The sequence below is a fragment of the Myxocyprinus asiaticus genome, chromosome 27 (genome assembly GCF_019703515.2).
Source record: "Myxocyprinus asiaticus isolate MX2 ecotype Aquarium Trade chromosome 27, UBuf_Myxa_2, whole genome shotgun sequence".
NCBI classification, from domain to species: domain Eukaryota; kingdom Metazoa; phylum Chordata; class Actinopteri; order Cypriniformes; family Catostomidae; genus Myxocyprinus; species Myxocyprinus asiaticus.
In genome coordinates, this window is record NC_059370.1 from 614058 (window position 1) to 642040 (window position 27983).

Below are 27983 nucleotides of genomic sequence, written 5' to 3' on the forward strand. Positions count from 1 at the left end.
TTTGGCTAGTAGATAGCTTCGTGATAAAGCTCAGCTTTGTCCCTAAGCTATCGTACAAGCGAATACTCACGGTAAACTGGTAGACGCCATTGACTGGTTTCTCTCCACCCACATTCGCGGCCATATTCTCTAGGCGGAAGTCTCACGTGACAAACTCTCCACGAGAGTCACGTCCGCCATTTTGTGCATGTCCCTCCTTACACACACACACACACACACACTCTCACACACACACCCTCATGTGTTATAGGATTATTTTGATTTCCATATCTAATCATATCACTGATTAGTTTGGAGTTGTAAGTCGGAAGTTTATTGACTACATTGTATTAATTATTAATTGATATTACTGCATAAATAAACTTTGTTATACTTCAAAGAGAAGTGTTTTGGTTTGTTTTGCATACACCTGTGTCACATGCTGACGGGATGTCAGTGCTCAGATTCAAGCCTTCATTCCTTGTTTCTTTCGAAAATCGATATTCGGATGTTGATTTTCCTAAGAAAACAATCTAATATTGAGACTGTTATACTGTCTGGTTATTAGTCCCTGATTCCAGGGTGGTGCCCCGGTGAAATTAATCCTAATTAATAATGACAGGTCCTCCCCTTTTGAACAACTTGTTCCCCATGCTGTGCCACATATGCAGATCAGAGGCACGTCACTGATCATAGCCAGCAGGAAGATGATGTTCATGATGCTATTGAAAGACACTTTTATGTGGACAATTAGTTCAAGAGCTTCCCTACTCCTGAAGCAGCTAAGACCTTGGTCGACAATCTGAGGGAATTACTTACTAGTGGAGGCTTTGAGCTAAGGCTATGGGCAAGCAATGTCCCAAAGTCATAAAACACCTGTCCTCAGAAAATCTCTCCCAGGACAGTGAACAATGGCTCAACCAAAGCCAAATGTGACCGCAGGAACCTGATTTAGGACTCTGCTGGAGATGCAGTTCCGACACTCTAATATAAAAGTCTCATCTGCTGGAAGCAAGTCCCACAACAATGAGGAACATCTACAGAGTGCTGACCAGTCAGTATGAACCACTTGGGTTCATCACACCATTTACCATAAGCATGCCAAAATCCTGGTCCAGCAGCGGTGGAATAAAAATAGAGAATGGGATAACCCACTGCTCCCTAGTGATCTCCTTCAGGCATGGAAAACATGTGAAGGTGAACTCCACCATCTGGAAAAAAATCAGTTTGGCTTGATGTTATGTAAACCCGAATTTAAACCATCTGAGCTGCACCTAAGAGCTCCAAATTTTCGTAATGTGTCAGAATGGGCTTATGGATGTGTGGGATATCTACGGACTGAGAACCTACAAGGTAGAGTGGACGTAACCTTCATTATTGGCAGATCATGATGGCCCTCAAGAAACAGCTTTCAATGTCCAGGCTGGAGCTATGTGCCACCCTCACAGAAGCCCAACTTGCACATTTGTTAAGGAAGGAACTTACAATAGACATTGGTTAAATCATCCTGTGGACAGACTCAACCACATGTCCCGACATGGAGTTGCTGAGATACAGGAACTTACTAATGTTGAACACTGGCATTATGTTGACTCCTTGAAGGGAAGACACTACTGGAACTTACAGGTAAAAATTGATGGGTCAGAGGGCCTTCCTTCTTGTTTCTGCTGACTTAACAATGGCCAAATACACCAACAAGCCCCAAAGAGGTGTGTTCAGAGGAACTTCGGAAAATTGTCATGTGTCTTAACCAGGGTTGGGAGGGTTACTTTTGAAATGTATTCCACTACAGGTTACAGAATACATGCTGTAAAATGTCATTTGTAATGTATTTCGTTAGATTCCTCAAGGTCAGTAACATATTCTAAATACTTTGGATTACTTCTTCAGCACTGGTAGATTTTTTCACTTGTTTTGACTATAAAAACTCTGCCAGTACAGTGACAAAATACACGTTAAAAATACATTCTCTGAAAAACCTAAATATCTTATGCAGTGTTGTTTCTAAAACAAGATCAATCAAATTGATCTTGTTTTATGGATTTTTTAGATATTTTACAGGAAAACAATACAAAAATTCTTATCAATAAAAATATTTTTGCCCTAATATCAAAGGTCTTACTAGAAAAAAGAAATTATGATTCAACGTGAATTTTCTTGATAAAAAAATATGATCGTGCCTGGTAACATGCATGTAAAATTGCTAGAAATAGCACTTTAGCGTAGCGTAAAGCTGACAGTTTACACAAGGTTTCTTCTGCTCTAAACTTACTTCAAACTCTGTCTGCTCATATGAATGTAACACATCATAAGAAAGTGTTTCACCGCTGTTCAGATGCACTTTGGATCACATCATTTATATGTATAAATGTTTTCCATCTGAAAGGACTAAATATTAAATGAAACAAATGACAATAAATTGCAAAGTAATCTCTTCAGCAATCAAAATACTTTTTGAATGTAACTGTATTCTAATTACCAATGATTTAAATTGTAACTGTAGTGGAATACAGTTACTTATATTTAGTATTTTAAATACGTAAACCCATTAAATGTATTCCGTTACTCCCCAACCCTGGTCTTAACCTTTTTACAGACTCCTGCCACTCGGTTCCTGATCCTGAGCAGTTCCACTGTTTTAAAGACTTGGTAAAGGCAACTGTGGAGTACCTTCATGGGGCAGCTCTGCCTGATACTCAAGGACCTCCAGCTGAAATTTATCAGAAGGCTGAATGAGATTCTGAAATATGCCCAAAGAAAGAGTTTTCCTGAAGAGACCCAATGCCTTACCTGCCTTAGATTACAGCGACCTGCCTTCTTCTCTACAGGGGTAGACTGCTTCTGGCCCTTCTCTGTCAGAAAAAGTCACCATAATGAAAAGAGATGGGGTGTCCTGTTCAAGTGCCTGACAACGAGAGCAATCCACATTGAAGTGTTGACCAGCCTTGATACAGACTCCTTCCTAATGGCCTTGAAGAGGTTTATATCTCACAGAGGCAAACCAGCAGAGCTACTCACTGACCAAGGCACTAATTTCAAAGGGGGTGAGTGAGAGCTCCAAGATGCTTTCAAAGCCATGCACTCTTCCCTGCAAACTCATCTGGTGGAACACCAGATCAAGTTCATCTTTAACCCACGAATGCACCAGACTTTGGAGGTTCGTGGGAGCGAGAAATTTGGTCCATTAAGACAGCCTTATATGCCACCCTTAATGCTCAGACTGTAACAGAGGAAATGCTCACCACCATTCTGATCGAGGGGATTCTAAATTCCAAGCCATTAGGCTATGTATCCACAGACATAGCTGACCCAGACCCATAAACTCCTTACCTGCTCTTGATGGTGCAGCTGGACCCCTCACTGCCACAAACTGTGCATCATGATTCAGAGCTACTCAGTCGGTGGCGCTGGAGGGTCTGTCAAGTCCTTGCTGACAGATTCTGGTCCCAATTCCTAAATAACTACTTACCCTCCTTGCAGACCAGGGAAAAATGGCAAGCGGATACCGACCCCCTTCAACTAGACACTGTCCTCATCATGGACCCTCAGTTGCCCAGAACACTATGGCCCATGGGACGAATCATCAAAGTATTTCCAGGGTCTGATGGGTGAATACGTACAGCAGAGGTGAAGGTAAAAGATTGGACATACAGTATATCAGACCTACCAGCCGTCTGATCCGCCTACCTGCCATACCAAATGATGAGGATGAAAGGTCCCAATAACTGCAAATTTGTGAGACAAATTTGGAGGGGGCTGTTCTGAAGGGTACTATAAGACCATCCAGCAGAGGCCGCCAAAGGATGGTATTTGGCTTAGATGGTTGCGCAACAGCTCATTTGTGCATGATGGCATCTCACCAACTTTAGTAGGTGAAAGGGTAACGAGCAGAGCAGCAAGCATCAGAGTGTTGCAGATCTATTTGTTTATCTATTGTGGATTTGTGAGTGGAACAAACTGTAAGTAAACATAATTACTTTAATTGTGACTTTATATGCATAATATGTGGAGAAATCATGTTTATACATCTCAATCAAGTAATTTAATCGATGCCGCTCATGTCTGATGACTCAGCATTTTGTTAGATGAGATGCCACATACTGTAGCATCAGTGTGCTAAAAAGCAAAGAGAACACTGGCAACCACCCAGAACACCATAGTTTTTAAAATAAATATTGTTAGACATTTTCATGAGTGCTGGTACAGTAATTATTCATACACATTGCACCTTGGTTAAATGTAAAAGTTAAATGCGTTTGATCAACTTTCACATGAACAGGTCTCCTGGAAAGATGGGCGACTGATAGCACATTATTTTACATGTTTAAGCCTAAACGTTTCAAATTAATTTGTCAAAACAATTATTTAAACTCACATGAGCAGTTTCTTGTCTTCCCCTGTTAATACAGATGACAAAACACACGTTACTTGGAGCACGCTTCCTTGAGATTTTGATTCAGATTCGTGATTCACAAAACGAATCATTCAGAATACTTTTTGAATCTTTTTGATCGGTTCAAATGAATCAAAAGTAAAAGATTTGACTCAAATGATTCTTTCACAAATCAGACATCACAATTGCTAATCTGCTTAAATGTTTATACATACAGCTATGTTATTTTTCACGGTGTTCGGTCGCAAAAGTAATGAAAGGGTCTGGAGAAATGTTTCGCAGTAAAAGTATCAATTTTCTCTTCAAAATGTAGTGAAGTAAAAGTCCAAAGAAATATTTATACTCAAGTACAAATATTGAAAAACTGTACTTAAGTACAGTAATGAAGTATTTGTACTTCCTTACTATACACCTCTGAAATTTTGACTGTAAGAATAACAATAACGATTAACTTTATCTACAGGTCATTAGATCTAGAGTTCTGCTGTTCTAAATCAGACACAGAAATAAAGTAGTGCAATAATATCACAGTTTTTTGGAGACCAAACATTCTTTAAAAGCTGTGAATTTAAATACTCAATCCAGAAATAATAATAGCTACATAATGTAGAAGGGTTGGCACTCCTCAGAACATATAATATTTAATTAATATTCTTTGTCATTTTCACATTAATGAGGAAAAACCAGCGTTGCTGACATGAGAGTTATAAAAGTAGCATTTAGTGTTCATGTTGAGGAGAAAATCATCCAAAACGCTCTAATCCTGTAGACTTTAACTTCTGAGACTTCGGTATGGTATCCATTAAGGCAGCACGATTGACTGAATTAAGAATGAAATCGTGATGTGGCCTTACACGATACTACATGCAAAAGGCTGCGTGTTATGAAACAGTCTCCACTTGATGTTGTTGTTTTGTATATATATATATATATATATATATATAACAAATAATAATCGAGCATAGCAATAGTTCAGGCAGGCCAAGATAGGCACAGCTCAGCTATCACCTGACACCCAGCCAATCTACTTCCTCCTATCCCAGTTGTCTGTCTAATCTAGGGTGGTCTATATATATTCATCACTGTTATTCCTTTTCAGCTCAGCCAAGCACTCACCACCAAACCAACCTCCTCCCCAGCTCGTCCTCCTATATGCATTAGTTTCTATCGCCCAGCCATTTTTATATTCATAGCCGGCCTTGTTTGTTCTCGTGCACTCTTTTGCTCTGTTGCTTTATGTTCCAGGCTGCAGCAGACATGCCCACGTCTTCTAAGCAGCCCAGATGTAAGGGCATAGCAGCCACGGGGTATGTGGGGGACACATCCCCCACACTCTTTAAAAAGGTGATTTTTGGGCCCCGCACTTTTCCAAGCTAAACCCATACCGAGTCCAAATGGTAGATTTGTATACCAGAATCAGAATCAGAATGAGCTTTATTGCCAAGTATGCTTACACATACAAGGAATTTGTCTTGGTGACAGAAGCGTTCAGTGCACAAACAATACCGCAACAAGATAGAGATAATAATAAAAATATAGAATAAAAATAAAAGTCAATAGAAAATTTCACCATGGCCTTCCTTGTGCCAGTCTCTCTCCCTGGTCTGCTGGCGGTGTGGCTCTTTTATGCTGCTTTCCCCGTGCTCACTGAAATTAGAGACAGGTGTTAGACATAATCTAGCTCAGGTGTAAGCACCCTTACCACTTTCTCTCTCTCCAGAGAGATGCTTGACCATACCCCCCGCTGCCACATATCCCCACCGCCCAACTCAAGCTGGGGAGGCATCCTGCCTGCCTACCACTCCCCCCCATTTCTGGAAAGGATGTTGGCACAGCCATCTGCGCTCCTGGTCTGTGGACCACCTTGAACTTAAACGGCTGAAGAGCCAGATACCTACGGGTGATCCGCGCGTTCGTATCTTTCATGCGGTGGAGCCACTGGAGCGGGGCGTGATCGGAACAGAGGGTGAAGGCCCACCCCAACAGGTAGTATCGGAGAGTGAGGACCACCCACTTGATGGCGAGACACTCCTTTTCCACGGTGCTGTACTTAGTTTCCCTCAGCGAGAGCTTACAGCTAATGTACAGCACCGGGCGCTCCTCCCCCTACACCACCTGCGAGAGTACGGCCCCCAGCCCTCTGTCTGAAGCATCTGTTTGTAAAAGAAAAGGGAGAGAGAAATCAGGTGAATGTAAAGTGCGGCTTTAACTTGCATGAACGCCTGCTGACACTGCTCCGTCCACTTGACAGGGTCTGGAGCTCCCTTTTTAGTGAGATCAGTCAGCGGGCTGGTGACGTCCGAATAGTTAGGCACAAATCTTATATAATAGCCAGCCAGCCCCAGGAACTGTCTCACCCCCTTTTTGGTCTTGGGCCTTGGGCAGGGCGCAATCACTGCTGTCTTGTCAATTTGGGGACGCACCTGCCCGTGGCCCAAGTGGAACCCCAGCGATCTCAGAACCGCCCTCAGATGTTGCATGTGCCGCTGCCAATCATTGCTGTAAATGATGATGTCATCTAAATAGGCAGCGGCAGTGGTGGCTCAGTGGTTAAGGCTCTGGGTTACTGATCAGAAGGTCTGGGGTTCAAGCCCCAGCGCCACCAAGATGCCACTGTTGGGCCCTTGAGCAAGGCCCTACTTGACCCTATCTGCTCCAGGGGTGCCGCATCATGGCTGACCCTGCACTCTGACCTTAGCTGGGATATGTGGAAAAAAAAAGAATTTCAGTGTATATGTGCAAATGTATAATGTGTGATAAATAAATAAAAATTAATTAAATTAATGGGATTATAATGAGCTGCCTGGAATACCATATCCCGACGGCTCCGTGGTATCAAAAGTTGGGTTGTATCTTCTTTAGTCTGAGCATCCTGTGTCACTCTATACAACCGCTCATCTATAATTGCAAAATAGGAGTATGAAAGGGCGATGTCAGGCTGGAATCATTGACCATCAATGACTCTCACTTGGTCGAAGGCGTGTTTGAGGGTTTCATCTTGCGACTGCTCCAAAGGGAAATCTCCGTCAGGGAATTCCCTGAGAAGGGGAGGGGCTGCAGCCTCACAAATTCCCTTTAATAAATCTCTAAAGTCAGGCCAATCCATCCCCAAAATCAGCGGATGGGTGAGGTGGGAGCTAACCGCAGCCTCCACTCTATGCTTCACGGGGCGACTTCCATCCATCTTCAATCAAAATGTTCCTGGGTTTCGGCACCAGTGTATCTGTTCAGTGGAAAGGATAACAGGGAAACGAGGTTTCCAGGTTCAGGAAAGCGTTTAATTTGGCCACCTTGATGCTTACAGTTTCATAAACTCAACAGTCTCTCAGGCACGGAGTTATTTAAACACATCAGCTTCACAGACAAATAGTTACTTAAACACTTTAACTTCATAACACAATAATCATAACAGCTTCTATAGCACCGTGGCCTTCCTTGTGCCAGTCTCTCTCCCTGGTCTGCTGGTGGTGTGGCTCTTTTATGCCGCTCTCCTCGTGCTCACTGAAATTAAAGACAGGTGTTAGACATAATCAAGCTCAGGTGTAAGCGCCCTTACTGCTTTCTCTCTCTCCGGAGAGATGCTTGACCACGTCCCCCGCTGCCACATACGTATATATATATATATATATATATGTACAATATACAAATACCAATCTGTTATATACAGAAGCAAGGGAATGTAATGGCAGAAGAGGTTTTAACTGTTCATGAGATGTATAGCCTGAGGGAAAAAAAACTGTTCCTGTGCCTGACGGTTCTGGTGCTCAGTGCTCTGTAGCACCTGCCAGAAGGCAACAGTTCAAAAAGGTAGTGGGCAGGGTGAGTGGGGTCCAGAGTGATTTTTCCAGCCTTTTCCATCTCTCTGGAAGTTTACATACAGTTCTTGAAGGGAGAACAGGAGGCAACCAATAATCATCTCAGCAGTCTGAACTGTCCTTTGTAGTCTTCTGATATCCGATTTTGTAGCTGCACCAAATCGGACAATTACTGAAGTGCAGAGGACAGGCTCAATGACTGCTGAGTAGAACTGTATCAGCAGCACCTGTGGCAGGTTGAACTTCCTCAACTGGCGAAGGAAGTACAAACTCTGCTAGGCCTTTTTCACAATGGAGTCAATGTGGGTTTCCCACTTCAGGTCCTGTGAGATGGTAGTGCCCAGGAACTTGAATGACTCCACTGCTGCCACAGTGCTGTTTAGAATGGTGAGGGGGTCAGTGTTGGTGTGTTCCTCCTAAAGTCCACAATCATCTCCACCGTTTTGAGTGTGCTGAGCTCCAGGTTGATTTGACTACACCAGTGAGCCAGCTGTTCAACTTCCCTTCTGTATACAGATTCATCGATGACAGTAGTGTTGTCTGCAAACTTCAGGAGCTTGACAGAGGGGTCCTTGGCGATGCAGTCATTGGTGTAGAGGGAGAAGAGTAGTGGGGAGAGCACACATCCCTGGGGGTCACCAGTGCTGATTGTACATGTGCTGGAAGTGAATTTCCTGTCTCACTAGCTGCTGCCTGTCCGTCAGAAAGCTGGTGATCCACTGTCAGATAGACATGGGAACAGAGAGTTGGTGTAATTTAGTCTGGAGAATAGCTGGGATGATTATTGAATCATTAAATTAATCTCAAAAAATGTTGGTGAATGTAGTCAAAACACTTGAGCCACTTGGATACATTTAAATCCCACAATGCACAAGCACAATTGTCATTATTGTAATTGATTAAATAATTTATTCAGGACCAGCTTGTGTTCAGTCTTTTATTGTCATGTGTGAAAAAGCAGCAAGTGCTCCACAAGTTGCCCTTTATTTTTGCAGCTAATTTTGCTGAATTTTGCTGTTATTTTGCAATATTTGAATCTTTAAAATACTTCAAATATTAAAAGTCAATAATATGTATATATTAACATATACTGTAATATATTAATACCGTACTGTAAGTGCTGGGTCTGTGCGAGCCACCTTCTGACAGCTTTTCTTTTAGATCCGATACTAAGTACTTTTAAGCCAATATCGCCGATATCGATACCAATATCTGATACCTCTATTAAATTAAATTTTTACATATTCTTTGGATAAAATTAGTAACTTTAATATTACTTATAGATATATATGGGCCTAAACAGAAAATTATTAGGCTGCTTTGTTTACCCTTTAAAAATTTGTTAGTATAAGCCACATATAAAACCTCAAAATTAACCATAGATATTATTATATGGTTACTATTACTAAAACCAAGATACCATATGGATACTTACAGTAATGCTGTAGTAAAACCATGGTTAATTGTATCAAAACCTTGGTTACTGCCAAAAAATCATTTATTAACAAGGATTACAGATCATTATCAGTGTTTTATCAACTCTGAATTTAAATAAACCTGTAAAAATTGTCACACAAGCCCATTATAATACATGTAACATCTAGGTTTGTCATTACTTAGTGTGAATAACTCCAGATGATGTTTTTCTGTCATTACCTCAGGAAAGCACTGCTCCCTATTTGAAGAAGTGCTATGTCTGAAAGGGTGGGAGATTTCTGACTGCTAGTGCATTTTAGCATTTCTGCACGTCAAGATGAGATGAAGAAAATATAGTTCTGGTGCCATGCAACAATTCACTCATATAATTCTTTTTTTACACTTTGAAGCTAATGAGATGCATTAATATTCATGTAATTTAAATAATAAGATCACTTCAGAATTGATATTTTTTTATGTGAGGATCGATGTTCTTGATACCACATCAGTATCGGAAGTATCAATACTTTAGTATCAATCCTCCCATCCCTAATGCATACCCCAGTTTGGAAACACTGCTTTAATAGATCTGGACAAATTGAATGAATGAGCATCATCACTGATCCAGTTATACCATGAAGTAATGCATTTTATTTAGAACCAAATCAACATAATTGTGAAGCAAATTTGATAGTGATATTGAATTTTAAATAAACACAAATTATGTGAGATAGAGTGGTCTATACCATAAATGACAGATCTAATTAGCTGGATTAGACTCGGTGTGAAAAATGATGGCCAGGTTTCTTGACCTCCTGTAAACTTCATTAAGTTCTTGGCATAGAGTCGCACCATTCGTTCTTTTTATGTTTTGACATTTTCCCCTCTCTGTCAGAAATAAATTATCTACATCTCAGATGGCTTCTCAATATCAGAGGTTTCATCTAACGTTTGTCCGTGTTGGGAATTTTAATGCCGTATTTTGCCCAGTCTGTATATTCTGAGGACATGTGAATTAGTAGTCAACCGCTATGGGTTTTTTAATGGCCGATGCCGATATTCAGAGAGCAGGGTGGCTGATAGGCTGATACAATGCCGATATATCACACAATTTAATATAGTTAAGCAATATCACGAGCAAGAGTGTGATATGGCCCTACATCAGCACTGCTGTGATTGCCTATGGCCTCGTGTCTGTGGCCGAATCACAGCAGTGCTGATGTAGGGCCATATCACACTCTTGCTCGTGATATTGCTTAACTATGATGATTTAGGGCCATATAGTATGACTGTGAGTGTGATATTACTTATATACAACCGTACAATGAACAAGTACATTTAAAAAATTTAGGAAAAACTGAATACGGTCATAAAATGTGTGTGTGTGTGTGTGAGAGAGAGAGATGGAGTGTGTGTGATCACGTGTTGATGATGCTGTATCTGTTAGTCAGCTCTCTGAAGATAATGCCATTTTGGTGAAATTCATCCTATTTTCTCTGTGGAAAAATAGCCGTCCCAATGGGGGTATTCCTCCCTATATCGCGGTAGCTGGTGCGCAAGAGTCTTTCACTATAGAAACCGCAATCTCCTCCGCTATTTTGAACAGTAATTCCTCTTCAATGTGGAAACTCTGGTAAGATGTAAGCACCTTGAGTTTGTGTAATTAATCAGTCTATTGTGTCTCTCAGCTTTGATGAGCCTTAATGCTGAAGTTGTTAGTTTAAAGCCATTTAAAGCAATCACATTTTCTAAAAAAAATACAGATTCAAACCAATTGCACATACAGTGCATAGTGAATAAGACATTTACTTATAGCACACTTGAAGCGCTTTTATCTTGGGCTGCATCTGGAAATGTAGGCAGCTGACTTGCTACTTTGCTGCCTAATCAGTTAATGGCTTAACTGACATCTGTTTTGAATGAATGGAACTCTTAAAGAGGCCCTATAGTGTGCAATATAGCTGTTTGTGCATGTAAAAGGTGTGCAAAGTTACAAAGCACAAAGCCCACATCAAAGGGAGTCATTCTCTCCCACAGAAAACACTGCTCAAGAACTGCCTGAAATGCCTGGTTTGCAGGCCAGCCATTACTTCCGTAACATAGCTACGTCACTATGTAACACATCTGCATAATGCCCGCCTAATGCCCAGGAGCTGAAACGTAGTTATGTAAGGGCTGTTACATTTCTGACACACACTCTAAGCGGCTGACCAATCACAACAGACTGGGCTTTTTGGAAAGGGGGGCTTTAAAGAGACAGGAGCTACAACAAAGTGTTTCAGACAGAGGGTGAAAAGAGGTGCTGCAGCAATGTACAGTATGAGAAAAATTAGTTTTTTGAACATTAAAGCATATAAACCTATTCTAGTAGACCCCCAAAATAAAATTATGAACCTGTAAATGAGCATAATATGGGCTCTTTAAGAAAAGCACCTTATTTTCATCGTACCTCTGTATACAGCCTCCGGAGGCAGCATTTTCCTAGTATCGGATGCAGCCATGAAGTTGCACTCACACGCTCGTGCAGATCCAGCACAAGCAACAATCTCCTGACAGTTTAAACAGCCTGGATCGCCTGCTTGGATTGTCACAGACGGACCGTCATGATTTGTGAATGAGAGGAACTTTTGATCCTGATTCTGAAGTTTCCAGTTTTCTGGCTGATGGAATACGCGTTTCAGAAGAAGATTTTAGATGAGTGATCGATGAGAAGAAAACGCTGGATTTTCGTGAGGTTCATGAATGACATCTTTTTAAACGAGATATCTGCATATTTGCAGATGGTATATAATAGAAGCTTTATTGATATTTGCCTTTTATCATTAGAAAAGTTACAGGGAACTGTTGAGGAGAGACAGGTTGAGGAGATACCTGCTTTAGAGGAAGATTTATGAGCTCTCCACAGGACGCTGGATCTGCTGAAGTTGTGTGAGGTTGGTTTATTACATTCATTTTAACGAGATATGTGCATATTTGCAGACGGTATATGATATTAGTTTTATTGATATTTGCCTTTTTATCATTAGACAAGACAGTCAAAAGTTACAGGGAACTGTTGAGAAGAGAGAGGGAGAATGAAACAGGTGAGCACTTTAACATTATGAGCTCAAACCGTCTGACACGCCTTTGATATGTGGACCGTTTAAATGACACTGTGGTTTCACCGGTCTATTATTGCAGTAACTCGATGGCACATAACAACAAAACGGACTGTGACTGGTCGTTTACATGTCTCAGACGCTTCACATGCAAGCAGGTGATTTTCAGCACCCTCATGAAAAAATCAGCTGAAATCGAAATTTTAACGGCCGATCGAAAACAAAAATGTAACGATCGATGCCGATAATAAAAAAAGTCCGAATATCAGCTGATTTTTTGGCCTCTGCGATATATCGGTCGACCACTAATGTGACTATCAATTAATTAAACACTCTTTTTATGTGACCATATTTTGCAATGGGTGATAAAAAATGTCCGTGATTAATCACTGGATAGTAAATGTTCGGATAGAAATGTTCAGATTTGTGAAGTGGTGAGAGAGATCCTTTCACTGCATGTTGTGTCACATGAGCGCACTCTCTAGAGGAGGGGTTGGCAACCTTTTTGACATGTGTGCCATTTTTTATTTTCCTGGTCAATGGCTGTGCTGACAACCGTTTCATTGTCACCATCGCTTTGTCACCATCGCTTTATTTGAGCCATGATATGCCATCGTTATATCTACATTTAACAAGGTTCACTCTGATTTTGATTAAACTTTTCCATAGACTCTTTTCACAACATTCTCCATTTACTGCATAGCTAGACCATTGTAATGCCTTTGTTGGGTTTCAATAGACATTATGAGAGTAAAAGTTTGGTTTGACTCGTTCTGTGTAATGTGTGTCCACAGATGTGGTCCACGCATTTGTCATTGATTAATGTCTCTTTTAATATCCTTTCTGTTCTTAACAGTCAGTTGATTATCCAAAAAGATTAATGACATGTCTTTGAAGTCCATCCTGGATTAACTGCAGAAGTTCACATAGATGCATTGTCCTTTGTTAGTTGGCTGATGAAGGCTTTTGTTGGCAATTAATTGATAGTCTATGTATTCCATTTCAAGAGTGTAATCCATCAATAGACAAAGGTGATGCAGGCAGAGATCAGTAAGGTGCATCGCAGTTCAACCGTCAGGTCATTTCAGTGAGGTTCGATGGGGTCCATCCAAAATCCAAAGTTCAGGCATTGGCATATGAAGTATCCCATGTCTTATGATTGAAGTTGGCATCAGTTCATCCTCTGAAGTCCATCGTAAAAGACTGAAGTGATGTCTGGCTGGCACTGGCTGCATTTAGTCCTCATCAATCAGAGACACGTAGCAGTGGAGTCCGACACCAAGCAAGAATGGAGCTGGATGGATACAAATAGAATAATATTAGCGTAGATGGATTTTTTGCAGAGTTATAGATCATGATAGAATTTTCTGGTTCTGGCAGACCTAACTAAAGCAGCCTAACTGTGAGTTGATGGATAAATTAGGTGTATGCCTGGCTAAATAGATGAGTCTTTAGTCTAGACTGAGTGAGTGTGTCTGCATCCCGAACAGTAGGGAGTTAGGGAGACTATTCCATAGTTTAGGAGTACAAATGTTTGGAATGTGCAAAACTACATATTTTAACAATCGACTACTGTATTTGTTGGTTTGTCTGAACAACTAGTCAGTCAAAAGTGGAAGGCCTGTATAATTCAGCCTGATCTCATGAACATTACATGAACGTGGCAATATTTTTGCAAAACGAAATGGCATGCTTCATTACCTGTTTCGCTGCAGTTTCCCAGTTAAATGTCCAACAGCGGCGCCAAAGTGAGTGAAATTGTGTCGTAATCAGACAAGGTTTTTAAGGTGAATATTAGATTGAGGTTTTATTATGTAAAATGCACATTCCTAACCAAAAATTTTACCTAAACCTATCCAATAGTGTGAAAAAAGAAAATGTGAAATAAAAAGCAAATTTTCTGAAGCAACCACATCATTTCGAGATGCTTCTATGACAATTTTTGCTCATGTATCTGCTTGTGTGCTTGGCTGGGCTTGGACCTCAGTCTCCGATTACAAAGTCCAACACTTTATCAAGTGAGCTACCAAGGATGCTAATCATATTGAAAAACGTTTGTAAATGTTGTTGGGTCTGTAATACAAGCATTAAAATGTTTAGTTTTTCAAATGATGCGTTATGGTAAAAGTGTTTCAGTATCATAATATAGCAGTGTGTGAGTAATAGTGTGAAAAATAAGTTTTTTAAAGTCATAATCAGCTGTTGTAGTCGTGATTTGTGTGAAAGTGTGTGTGTAGCCCCTCTAGTGTTAATTTCACCAACATGTTTGTGTGTGTGTGTGTGTGTGTGTGCGCGTGCACATGTGTGCGTATGTTAGAGAGAGAGTGTGAGTAAGGGAAAGAATGATTCAGTAAGTCACATACAACTGATGACGAAACTCTCCCAGTCTGATCACCTAGCACAAAAACAACATGAATGATAATATTAGATGAGGCCAATTTACGAATGTAACATGCACATTTTTCTTGTTATTAATTTACCTCTGTGCAATATCCATAAACCTTATGTTTGCATTAAGGACACTAGTGAACTCCTCTATAAGCTCAAGGTATGAAGTATAATCATTTAGGACTTCCAACACACTCGAGTCAAGTGTGAGACTCAGGCCCACATTAAGAACACACAGGGCCCTGGGGCTATAGCAACCCCAAGGGCCCCCATCATGGCCTGTTGTTTTTTATTTATTTATTTATTTTTTATTTTACAAAACTGCATTTCACACAAGCAGTGCTTGTCAAGCACACAATGGAGCAGCATTTAGTACGTATACTAACTATTCCAGACACATTAAGTACAACATAATTACAATAACCCCAGATATGAAATCATCGCAACTCTTGCACATATGCTGCTTTAAGAAGTGCAGAGTGGATCTTACCATTAGATGGTCTTTTACATGGCTTTAGAAGAGGAGAAATCCTTGATGATATCATTAAAATTCATGGTTCTAACAATGTCATATTCTAGGGACATCCGTGTCAGGTGGTTCAGTCTCTCCCATACCATTGTTGATCACAACTGATTTTTAATTAATTATCATTTTGAGAAGGAGCACTCTCCTGAAGCATATGTGACTGGGAATGAGGCATGGGCACCTGCAGCATTTCAACTGAGGGTACACACAGAAATCTGACAAAAGCATGCCCTTATATCTAGCGGGGTCTAGGGGCATGCTCCAATGGTGAGATTTTTTATTATTTTTAATTTGTTTGCAAAAACAACACACTGTTAAATTCTGATAACTTTGAAAGAAGCTTTTTTTTCTAGGGTATGTGTGGCATTCATGGAACTACTGGCTAAAGCATTCCTTAAAGACAGTAACTAGTCAGAAGGGTTCTCGCACTAAAAAAGTAAGATGCAGCACAATGAATAGAGCAGGTGTCTCGAGACATGTTTTTAACAGTTGAAGTTCTTTTTAACTCGACATGGCATCTAAAAATGCAGTGCTCCTGTGAGAGATGCTAAAATACAATGAAACATGATGCAGTTATCAAAAGACATCCATCTAGCAAATGTTTACCTGGAAAATGATAAACAAAACCAGTGCAAGTGGACACAAAAAGACTTTCGGTTTGAACAGCCCTTTGTTCACATGGCACAGCACTAGCTGAAGTTTCTCAAAGTTACCTCTCAAAAATGCAGCCTTTTATTTCAGTTGATTGTAGATAAATATCCACTTTATCCAGTGCTGTTTGTTCCCTGTGTTCGTTAATATCCTGATACTGTTAAAATGAGTGAGAAACCACTCCAAATGATTCCTGGCAGGCTCATGGTGCACACGGACGTACAAACCACTCTCTAATTTATTTATTTTTTTACATTTTTGAACACCGCTATTTCTACACGTTCTAGCCACATTTCCGACATACCAACAGGTAAAAGAAAGAGGCGTTCCCCGATGTAATTACACAAATTGAAAAGTGATTTTCATTGGATAATGAATGAAAACAGCCAGGCAAGTGTTCAAACCATCTCTTTTTATTTTTTACGTTAAACACGGACAAACCACTTATGACATGTCAATCAAGAATGCTACCAACAGTAATGAACTCCTGCCCTCCACAGCTAATCACAGGGCCCACCTAGCCCTTATGTTAATCCGGCCCTGGTGAGACTGGGGACTTCTTGTGAAGGAACTCTTTGTTTCCACAAACATAAATACAGCTCCTACCAGTTAATTAACAGAGGTTCGGGAGGAGCATGTTAATTTTAATCTGACAAATCACAGCCCACGAGCAGGAGTATATAAGCCGCTGCTTACCTGCTTCCTGTGACAACTCTCTTGACATGAGAGTCTTTCTGGCATTTGGCCCTGCCCATTTCCCCACGAACAGACCCAGGCAGACGGATCATCGGATACAACTTCCCTGCAAAGCATTCGGCTAGAACAGCTCTTCCATCCAAACAGTCTCATTATTCAACAGAAGCTGCCACAGCAGCTCTTTGTTTTTTAGCAGTATTGACGGCTATCACGTTTATATATTACTATTATTATTATTATTATGATTTTTTTTTTTACCCTGTCTGTCTTTCTATGCTCCATTCGATGAAGCAGTTTATAGTGCGAAGTTGCTGCCGCAAACTGGCTGTTCCTGCACTTTAAAAATTTTAAACAGCTCTCTGCGACTGCTCACCCTGAAAGCAGTGCCAACTGCCTCCGCGAACGGGCGCCATTCCGGCTTCATGCCATTAGAATTCAATTTTATTTGAAAGTGAAAGAAACAAAGATTAACTATTCAATCCAACCACCATTTCAACCCCCAGCATTTTTAATCAGGTTCTGCCACACAGGTGATGCCTGTCAGCCTCATTACCATGCCGCAGCTTGTTTAGAGGGCGTGCTCTATTCAGCGATTGTTTGTCATCTTTTAACATGAATATCATGAAGGTTTCTCCCTCCAAAGTGCCCTTCAGGGCATTATTTATTTCATTCTGAACACAGGGGCATCATGCAACACAGAACTCCCTTCAATCGACCGATAATCTAATGACAATACTTTTCAAACAAACGCAGACATTTTAACGCAACTTTGCTGCCGTGCAGCACTCGATTTGACCATTCCACAGCACACTGCAGTTCTACACAGCCTCTGTCCGAACAGACACGAGCCGAATTCGGCTCCGCAAGAGGCAGATCATGCGCCGCGTTCCAACTCATTCATAATCATTCTGCAACATGTCTCGCTTCCTCTCAGCATTATTGACATATATTGGCGTATATTGTACAGCAGGGGGCAGTCATACTCCTAAGGAGCGAATGACCACAAATGTATCCTTCAGTAATGATCCAGTAAAGTCCATTTCTCCTGCATATCTGCATGCAGTACAGAGCCAAAGCTTTTATTTCTCAGATCATTTTATGCTGTTTTTTCACATTGTTTATTAAGATGTACTGTATTTCCCAGCACATATCTCCTGCATTTCTGTATGCAGTGCAGAGCTGCAACTCCTATTGTGATGCATTCCTAGATAATTCACACCTATTGCTATGTAAAGCATTTCCTATGCAAGAAGTATATTGTACTACAGGTGACAGTTATACTCCTAAAGAGTGAATGGCCTAAAGTGAATCCTTCAATGATGATTGCAAGTCCATGCATATCTGTATGCAGTACAGAGCCAAAGCTCTTATTTCTCAGATCATTTTATGCTATTTTATCACATTGTTTATGAAGATGTACTGTATTCCCTAGCACGTTTTCTAAAGTTTCACCTAAATATGATTATTTTGTCTTTTCTACAGCAACGCCTGAAATTGCGCCTTCTGCAGAGTCTCACCAATATTACTTCCAGCAGGTCTCTACGAGAGCCCATTTAAATTCCTGTCACTGGATTGTACGCAGGTTTACCTCTCACTTTCTCTATCTAGGTGTCTTTCCAAGACTTCACCATTACCTACCGAGGAGCCAAAGATGGCAACCATTTTAGTTAAGAAAGCACAACTGCGGTGCTTCTGCCTTCGGCTAAAAAAAAACATCCCTAAGCAGCACAAATGTGCTGTCCACGTGCTACAACTGTGGCGTCTTTTGGGTCATGCAACAAACCACCACGACACCACAAAGCAGCACAAACTTGCTCTACAGGTGCCGCAACTGCGGTGTCCTTCGACCACGTGACAAATTCCCACCACACGCAAAGTAGCGCAAATGTGCTGTACAGGTGCTGCAACTGCGGTGTCCTTTGGACCATGCAACAAACTCCCACCACACCGCAGAGCAACGCAAATATGTTGTACAGGTGCCACAACTGCGGTGTCCTTCGGCCCATGCGACAAACTTCCACCACACTGCAAAGCAGCGCAAATGTGTTTTTTCCATGTGCCGCAACTGTGGAACCTTTCAGGCCTTGCCACAAAATCTCCCACAACACCGCAATCATGTTTCCTGTTTCCTCTTATGTTTCCTCTTATTAAAACTCGAGGGGAACAGCTCATAAATATATACCCATCACAAACCGCAATTCAGCCAGGTTCTTTACTCTGCGCCACCCGCCATTCGAATGCAGTGTGGGCCCTCCCATTCTAACGCTATGCAGGCTTTCCCATCGAATTGCAATGTGGGCTCTCCCGTTTGAATGCAGTGTTAGCCTCAGCGCATTGGTCGCAGGCTCTCCCATTCGAATCGCAGTGTGGGCCCTCCCGTTCGACCGCAATGCAGGCTCTCCCGTTCGAATCACAGGGTGGGCTCTCCCATCCGAAACGCAGTATGAGCTCTCCTGTTTGAGTGCAGTGGTGGTGCAGTAATCTTAAGAGCCTTTTAGCTTTTCCCGTTAACCGTGGCATTGGCATGATCTTTGCTCATGGTCGAAATGAGCCCAACACACAATAAGGTGTGCCTAAATGTGATAAACTATGTGTGCCCTATCTGATACTGCAGCCACAGTGCCCCACCAGATAATGTGCTGCAGCGCCCACCCACGCTCAATACTGCTGCAGCATTGCCCGCATACTCTCAATTATGCCACAGCATCACCCCTTTTGCATTTTGATACTGCCGCAGCAGTGTCCTGCCATGACAAACGTAATAGTTGTATTCTTAACTAACATTTCGCTTCCCTCAAAGCTGCATATAAACGTAACTGACACGTTTTCCATAACTAACCTTCTGCTTCCCTTACAGATGTATATAAAGGTACATATTCCTAACTAATATTTGCTCCCCCAACAGGTAAGTACAAACTAACCTTTGCTTCCCTTACAGGTGTTGATGATTCTAATGAAGTCTTTTGTGCCCTACTTAATACTGCAGCAGCAGTGTCTTGCCATGACAAACATAATAAAGTTGTATTCTTAACTAAACTTTTGCTTTCCTCAAAGCTGCATATGAACATAATTGACACGTTTACCATAACTAACCTTTTGCTTCCCTTACAGACGTATATAAAGGTAATACATTTACGTATTCCTAATTAACCATTTGCTCCACTGTAGGTAAGTACAAACTAACCTTTGCTTCCATTACAGGTGTTAATAAATCTAATGAAGTCTTTTGTGCCCTGCTCGATACCACAGCAACAGTGCCCCACCCATACCAATTTTGTGTACACAGTTGTTAATATTTTCTCTACAGGCGATTTCAATGTCTAAGTTCCATACTTTCATAGAAGTGCATCTACAGCAATGGAAACACAGCAGCGCTCCCACAGGAGCTCCTTCACTATGCCCCAAAATACTCAATCCACTGCTGCAGCAGTGCTTTAAACTCCACTCCCACAGAAGGCCCACTTACCATGCTTCTGCCGAAGCCTTTTTGCCTTCGCTTCTCAGCAGCTGCAGCTAGCATTACAGGAGATAGCGGTCACCACCTCTTCTCATAGCACCATATTTCCCTATCTATGAGTCTATTGAGTGAGGCTACCCCTGCAAACAGACCCTGTTCCTCTCATTCTCATTTTCCCCATTCGATTGCTTGCTGGGTTTACCCGTTCGAATGCCGTGAGCACTCTCTCTTTATAGAGCAGTCTCCCGTTCGAATCGCAGTGTGAGCCCTCTCTTTCGAACACAACGCGAGCCAACTAGTGCTCACTTTCCCTGTTCGAATGCTTGCTGGGCTCTCTCTTTATAGAGCAGTCTCCCATTTGAATCGCAGTGTGAGCCCTCCCTTTCAAACGCAGCATGACCAACTCTTGTGCTCATTTTCCCCGTTCGATTGCTTGCTGGGCTTACCAGTTCGAATGTCACGAGCACTCTTTATCTATGGAGCTGTCTCCCGTTTGAATCGCAGTGTGAGCCCTCCCTTTCGAATGCAGTGCAAACCAACTCTCATTATCATTCTCCCTGTTCGACTGCTTGCTGGGCATACCCGTTCGAATGCCATGAGCACTCTCTCTTTATAGAGCAGTCTCCCGTTTGAATCGCAGTGTGAGCCCTCCCTTTCAAACGCAGCACAACCACCTAGTGTTCACTTTCCCTGTTCGACTGCTTGCTGGGCTTACCTGTTCGAATGCCATGAGCGCTCTCTCTTTATAGAGCAGTGTGAGCCCTCCCTTTCGAACACAGCGCGAGCCTTCTCCCCATTCGACTGCTTGCTGGGCTTACCCGTTCAAATGCCATGAGCGCTCTCTCTTTATAGAGCAGTGTGAGCCCTCCCTTTCGAACACAGCGCGAGCCTTCTCCCCATTCGACTGCTTGCTGGGCTTACCCGTCCAAATGCCATGAGCGCTCTCTCTTTATAGAGCAGTGTGAGCCCTCCCTTTCGAACACAGCGCGAGCCTTCTCCCCATTCGACTGCTTGCTGGGCTTACCCGTTCAAATGCCATGAGCTAAACCTCTCTCTCTTAGAACAGTTTCCCATTTGAATTGCAGTGTGAGCCCTCCCTTTCGAACGCAGCATGAGCCAACTCTCATTTTCACCCTCCCTGTTCGCATACCGTGAGCCCACCCACTTCTACAATGAGTGGTGGTCTCTTGTTCGAATCGCAGCGTAGCCCTCTCGACCAGCAATCGTACAAGAATGCACCTTCAAACAAATGCTTAAAGCACTCCCTCTGTACAAATTTTTTTTGGGGAAAAACAATTCAGAAACATCTGCCAAACCAATTTACCAAACAGAATTGTTGCTGGCTTGCTGTCCTAAATACTTCCTGCCATAGTCATGGTACTGTTCTTTCATCTTAACGCCTTTTTGGGGGGTAATCAGGACTCGAGTCGAGTCTCGAGCTCCGAGCCTTCCAGTATGCGGACAGCAAGCCCAATACATTTAATGCTTCAACACAAGATTACATTAACATACGAACTACTGAAATGCAGTGGGGGGGGGGGGGGTAATCAGGACTCGAGTCGAGTCTCGAGCTCCGAGCCCTCCAGTATACAGACAGCAAGCCAAATACCTTCAACACAAGATTACATTAATATACGAACTACTGAAACCAATAAACTATTTAAAATGTATACATGCAATTTAAAGAGCAATACACAACAGCAGAACATGCACAAAATATCTTAAGTAATCAATCACCTGTGCAAAAATGCAGGAATTTCCTGAGCCAAACATCACTGGAGTTCTTGATGATCCTCTTAAGATAATCCACGATCTGGCAATCTCTGTTAGTAAGTGATTCATGTTGTAGTTTGCCTAAAACCTTGCTGTTAGTGTGAGGCTCATCATCAGTTCATCCAGTACTCCTGGAAGCAGTTTTAATTTCTTCAAAACTTAACTCCAATGCTCTGCTATGTAAGCTGGATATTGTATCATTTCTTTGTGTGCCACCTCAAGTAAGATCCAACTGTCATTGTTCTCAGTAACAAGAAGTTTCACATTGTGAGCTTCCAAGAATTCAACCCATTCTTCACTTTTAGATACAGATGTTAAGTCTCTCATTGCTTCTTCAACAAGTTGCTTTTCCACCAGAGGAAACTGTCTCCAAAAAATGCTGCAAAGAGCTCATCCATATCAATTTCAAGACAGTAATGTAAAAAAGGCTTGGCCAGCACAAAATGGGAAGTATTTAACATTGTTGTAACCAAAAAACATCACTTTGGCTACATTTTCCCAGCCATCTTTCATGTCATGCCTCATCATGAGTATTTTAATGTGCTTCCTGCTGTACATTTCTTGACAAAAGTACCCCAGTACTCACTCCATGCATCTCTGAGAATTCCTCCATTCTCAGCCTTTACGAAAATTGAGAGTTCTGGCAAACTTCTTGCAAACTTGCTGCAAATTTGCAGCAAATGAGCTTTGCGGCAAACTCTTCATTGTTGCCAAAGGTTTTCTGCTTCAACAGGGTCCATTGGTAGAGTGCCATTGTTGTCCTCAATTATAGCAACATGTTCTTCCTCACAGTTACATGCAAAGGCAGAAGGACCTTCAAGTAGAGGATTCATCTACTCTTTGAGTGTCTGTGTCTATCCTATTGCAAGACAGATACAGTCACAGTATTTGTATCTTTCTCATCATTTCATATTGCTCACCAAATGTTGTTTGTGGATCTATCTTTAGCTCCAATAGCTCCTCCATCGTAGCACTCTTCAAAACTTTTAACTGCAATGATCCAACACCTCGTTTTCTGTGATTTGGACAAAACAGCCTCCAACCTCTTCAAACAGCCCTTTTTGGTAACTCAGCTCTGTTTTTTGGGCATTTGAGTTTCCACCGACTTTTTCTGAACGATTACCGCTATGATTCCTCTTGCAGACTGCCTTTCTTGCAATTTTGACATTAGTTTTTCAGTGGCTTTAAACACAGTACTGAGACCCCTCTAGTTCAGCTACTTCTCTAATGCAATATTGCCTTATTGCAATACGGTCTCTAAATCTATGGACACATTTCAATAGTTGTTCATCTGACATACTGTTGACTGCATAACAGTCAGTCTAGAAGGAAAGAGAAAAATAAGTAACTTATGTTAAATGTTCCAAGATAATCTGCCTGCAAAAGCTTTCACTATTTGACTGAACTGTAATTTTTAAACAATAAATGTAAAGACCAGTATATGAACTTTGGTGTGATGGCCAGTACATGGTGCATTTTTGCTTTGATTCTTGCTTTCCTTGCTTGGTCTTTGCCTCATGTTCCATTGAGTTAATCAATTCACTTATTTGTCAAAGTGGTTGTTTTACATAGTTTACGCTGTTTTCTTCAGTTTTGAGTTAAGTTCGCCAGTGGCAAGAGAAAATACATGAAAAATATATGGATATTATCAGAAATGATCAAATAAACACCATTGCACAATCACATTTACTGCCAATAAAATAATATTTATTAACAGTTTTTACTATGTGAAGAAGAACTGTCTTATGTAGTTGATTTTCAATGTCTATAAGAAATATATTGCATCTATGTTTCCATGTAACAGGCTTGTTTGGTATACAGTATATGTTATTATTTAATAAATACATTAAAAAAGAATCAGCCAGAAAGCAAAGGAAATCAACCTGTGCATTATTCACATATTGTTTTTAACTTCTCACAAAAATTTGACACGGTCACGTCATCCAAATCGTCTTTCAGAAATGTAAGAAAATTTACCATTTTGTAAAATAATATAAATAAGAATATGGTCTGGTCTTGTAACGTCCTCACAACATATCTGTGCTGGGATTTTTTTAACTGCTGAGCATGACTTTTATCAATCTATACAAAAAGACAACAATACGAGTCAAAATATAAATAAGTATGTGTTTAAATAACATTCTTATGCCATTGTAATGTGTGGTTATCAGTCACTTTTATTCATAATTAATTCTGCCTCTTGTCTTGATGAACGAAATGATCATTGCTGAACTGATCGAACAAAATACAGCTCCTTGTTCAGTCAGTCAGCAGATCCTCATTCATGTATGAGATTACTGATTCATTCATTTTGCTCATGAACAAGATGTCTCATCACCGCCCACTCTCAAATGCTATTGGCTTCAATTATTATTAATAACATTTTAAAAAGGCTACTGCAAAATGTAGTTAAAGTTAGCATTGAAATGTTTGTTTTGAAAAGAATGTTTAAGGTGCACCCAGTAATATCTGTGTTTCTGTGGCGCTGACACCTAGCAGCGTAGACTCAGCATCACACACAAAAAACAGAAGTTTTCACTTCTCAGACACTGTGTGATTGTAAAAATGTTCCATTCACAGTCAGCCATGATTCATATATTCCATGAGTGAAAGTGTCCAATTACATGGTATTATTGAGATAAAGCTAGTAATATTCAGCTAATCAGTGCTTATGAATGTGAATCCTGCACCATATGTAGAATAAAGCAGTTTTTTAAGTGACTGATATTTCTATGTGAGAGTACACCATTTTAAACAGATTTCTCAAAAATATCTCAAATTCTTTTAGGCCCATTACTATTAATAATATTAAAAACTGCTTTATTCTACGTATGGTGCTGGATTCACACTCATAATATATTTGTGAAATATTTGATTAGCACAAAATAACTGAGTGCACCTAAAAAAAATAATAATAATAATAATTTTCTTAAGTATTGTTATCTTGTTTCTTGTTTTTCAGTAAAAATAAAAAATACATCTAAACAGTCTTAAAACAGGATATAATTAACTGATTCTTGAGATAAGTGACAAAACATGTTTAAAATCTGAGTTTTTTTTTTTCATACTGAATTAATTTTTAAATTGATATGTTTGTAGACAAAGGTGACAACACTGACATTTATTCCCTTCATAAATTACATCTTACTGTGATTTGTGTCAACTCTGTCAGACACACTAAAAGCATGCTATTTTAATTTGATCGATCCAACAAGAGTGTAAAGTCTTTAATTATCTAATAATGGGGTTCAGTAAAGGAGTTAAGTGATAAAATACATTCTATAAATTTTTTTCTGTTTTCAAACTATTCTGAAATTTCCTAAAAGCAGCCTCTATAACCTAAACTCAAATGCCAAAATTATTCCACAATTCTAACAGATCATAATGGGAATGATGAAGTTAAACATTAAACATTGTTTTTTAAAATATAAAAAAATATAAAACTTACCAGACCACGTGTCCTACTGTTGCATCCACCATGAACAGGATGTGGGAAAGGGGCCCTCAGAGATATAGCTGACCATTACATTGTCTGATTTATTCAGGATTATAAAAAAAATCTGAGTATATATACAATGCCATAAGTACTATAAAAAATGTGTTGACGTAAAGTGAGGAGACAACCTTGATAGGCAGTTTTTTATGGAAAATATAATTTACAGACTGACCAATTAATGCATGAATGAAGGGCCCCGTTCCAGCTAACATCAGGTTACCATGTGAAGAGCAACTCCATTTTCATCCTCCGCTCCATCATTAAAAATTAAAAAGGAAATATCCTTTAGTCTTTCACTCACTAGATCCTACAATAGTTGGAATTTCATAAATATTTAGCTAAATGCCACTTTCTTCTCATTTGTCTCCTTAACCGCAAACGGCTTGATGACTAAAGTCTAACGAGACAGTTGACTGGCTTGATTACCTCAGACAATAACTGGTTATTAATGGGGAAGGTGGAAAATTTCATCCGGCCTTTTTCTGCCACATTTTGGGCGGAAGCAAATTACGAAAATACATTGTGATCTGTCAGTTTACTGAGCAGAGCCTTGATGCTTCTTTTCATGCCTGGCCTACCGCATATGAAAGAAAGTTAAGAAAGTATATATTTTCACATTATATGTATCTGAGTTATGCACATTGGTAGATAAATTGACCAAAACAACTATTAATTTGATCACTTTACTTGTTATGTTCATTTTGAATACTTTTCTGAGGAGGTTCAGCCATCCATCCCTCCTCTGATGGACCGTTACTACCGTTTTCACATGACTGCCTGTATCGCCAGTGCCAGCATACGCCACTGCCCGAAGCAAATAGTTTCATTTAGTTAATTTAAGTTTTTAAGTTTGATTTTTGTCAATGATCTATTCATTGTATACAGTCATAGATTTGCATATTGTATCTATTAAGCAGAATAAAGCACATGTGAAAGATATAACAGTTTGACTGAGGGTGCAGTGGCCTGACTCAGTGTTATCAGAAAATCAACCGCTGAGGGGTGTGCATTAACACTGTCCAGCAGATGTCGCTCATGTCAGATGGAGGATCAACAGATGGTCATGTCTCATTAGAAGTATGAACCATTACTGCAGACAGACAGACAGACAGACAGAGGTAGATAGAAAAAAACTTTTCATGTATTCCATACTATATATAAAGTATGCTAAATAAAAATGATAAACAATATTATAATTTTTTTGCACTCCTCAGAATGAGGAAGTTATTCACATGTGTGTATGAACATAAAGAGCTTTTGCCATCTGAAGTCTTTCATTTAAAAGGAGTCGGTTTCCTGGAGAGAAAAGGTCAAAGCCCAACCCTTTAAACGAACATTATATTAACCAACGTCCAAAGTCCACAGTGATAAGAACAGCTCACCTGACATAAAACCATCTTGGATTACCACCCATAGGCATCTGGTTACTGTTCACGGGTACAGAGTAATGCCAAGCATGGAGCTGAGAAGAATGAGCAGTAGTTCCTGTGTGTGGCTGCCGGTGTTGGTCCTGCAGTGCTGCTTCCAGCTCAGCGCTTCTCTCATCTACTGGAGTGCTTATGTGGAGCTCAGATACTTGGACAGATGGACAAATGAAACAGTGGGCAGTATGTGTGAGTGTGGTGTGTTTGGAGCACACTCGCTCCTGGAATCTGCTTCTGGGGGGATTGTGCTTCCTAATGCAGATCCACTGGCATGTTCCAGGAATACCACCTTCACCGCCCCTCACGAGCCGTGGATCGCCCTCATCAAAAAAGGGAATTGTACTTATACACGGAAAATCCTGGCCGCCCGGCGAAATGGAGCCTCCGCTGTGGTAATTTACAACATAGATGGGACGGGCAACAATACTAACATTATGTCCCATCCAGGTATGACAGCTTCCTGTCTAACTGATTGTCTGGTTGTCTAGTTGATTTTAATGCTACTACCACTTCTTTAAAAGATATGAAACTCCATCAGGGTCAAACTGACAAAATGTCCCAGATATTTTAGATTTGGGGGCATTTATTTATTTTTTAATTCATTCATTTATTTACTTATTATTATTATTATTTTATTATTAATATTTTGATAACATTTGATATATTTCATAATATTTCATTGTAGGTGTAGCATGACATATTATTTAAAGTTACTTTTGTAATGTTGATTTGATTTTGTTGTTCAGATTTACAGTTTACATCAATTATTTCATTCAGTTGAAGTATTTGTCATAAATGGGTGACACACAGTGTGTTTTTACATTGGTTTGACAAAAATATTTTAAAGGTAAAAAATATCCCTGAAAAAAAA

General features: G+C 40.5%; 2 protein-coding genes across 2 annotated transcripts in view; one reads left to right on the top strand and one right to left on the bottom strand.

Annotated features, from left to right (window-relative positions):
- LOC127418180 (uncharacterized) overlaps positions 1-27983 on the bottom strand; it is a 446156-nt gene that overhangs the window by 19316 nt on the left and 398857 nt on the right. The gene's annotated exons all lie outside the window — the stretch shown is intronic.
- The window catches only part of LOC127418156 (RING finger protein 148), a 43241-nt gene continuing 42381 nt past the window's right edge, over positions 27124-27983 (top strand). Inside the window, exon 1 of the mRNA XM_051658579.1 lies at positions 27124-27559. Within this exon, the coding sequence (XP_051514539.1) occupies positions 27136-27559 (424 nt within the window). The 5' untranslated portion in view covers positions 27124-27135. The remainder of the gene's footprint in view (positions 27560-27983) is intronic.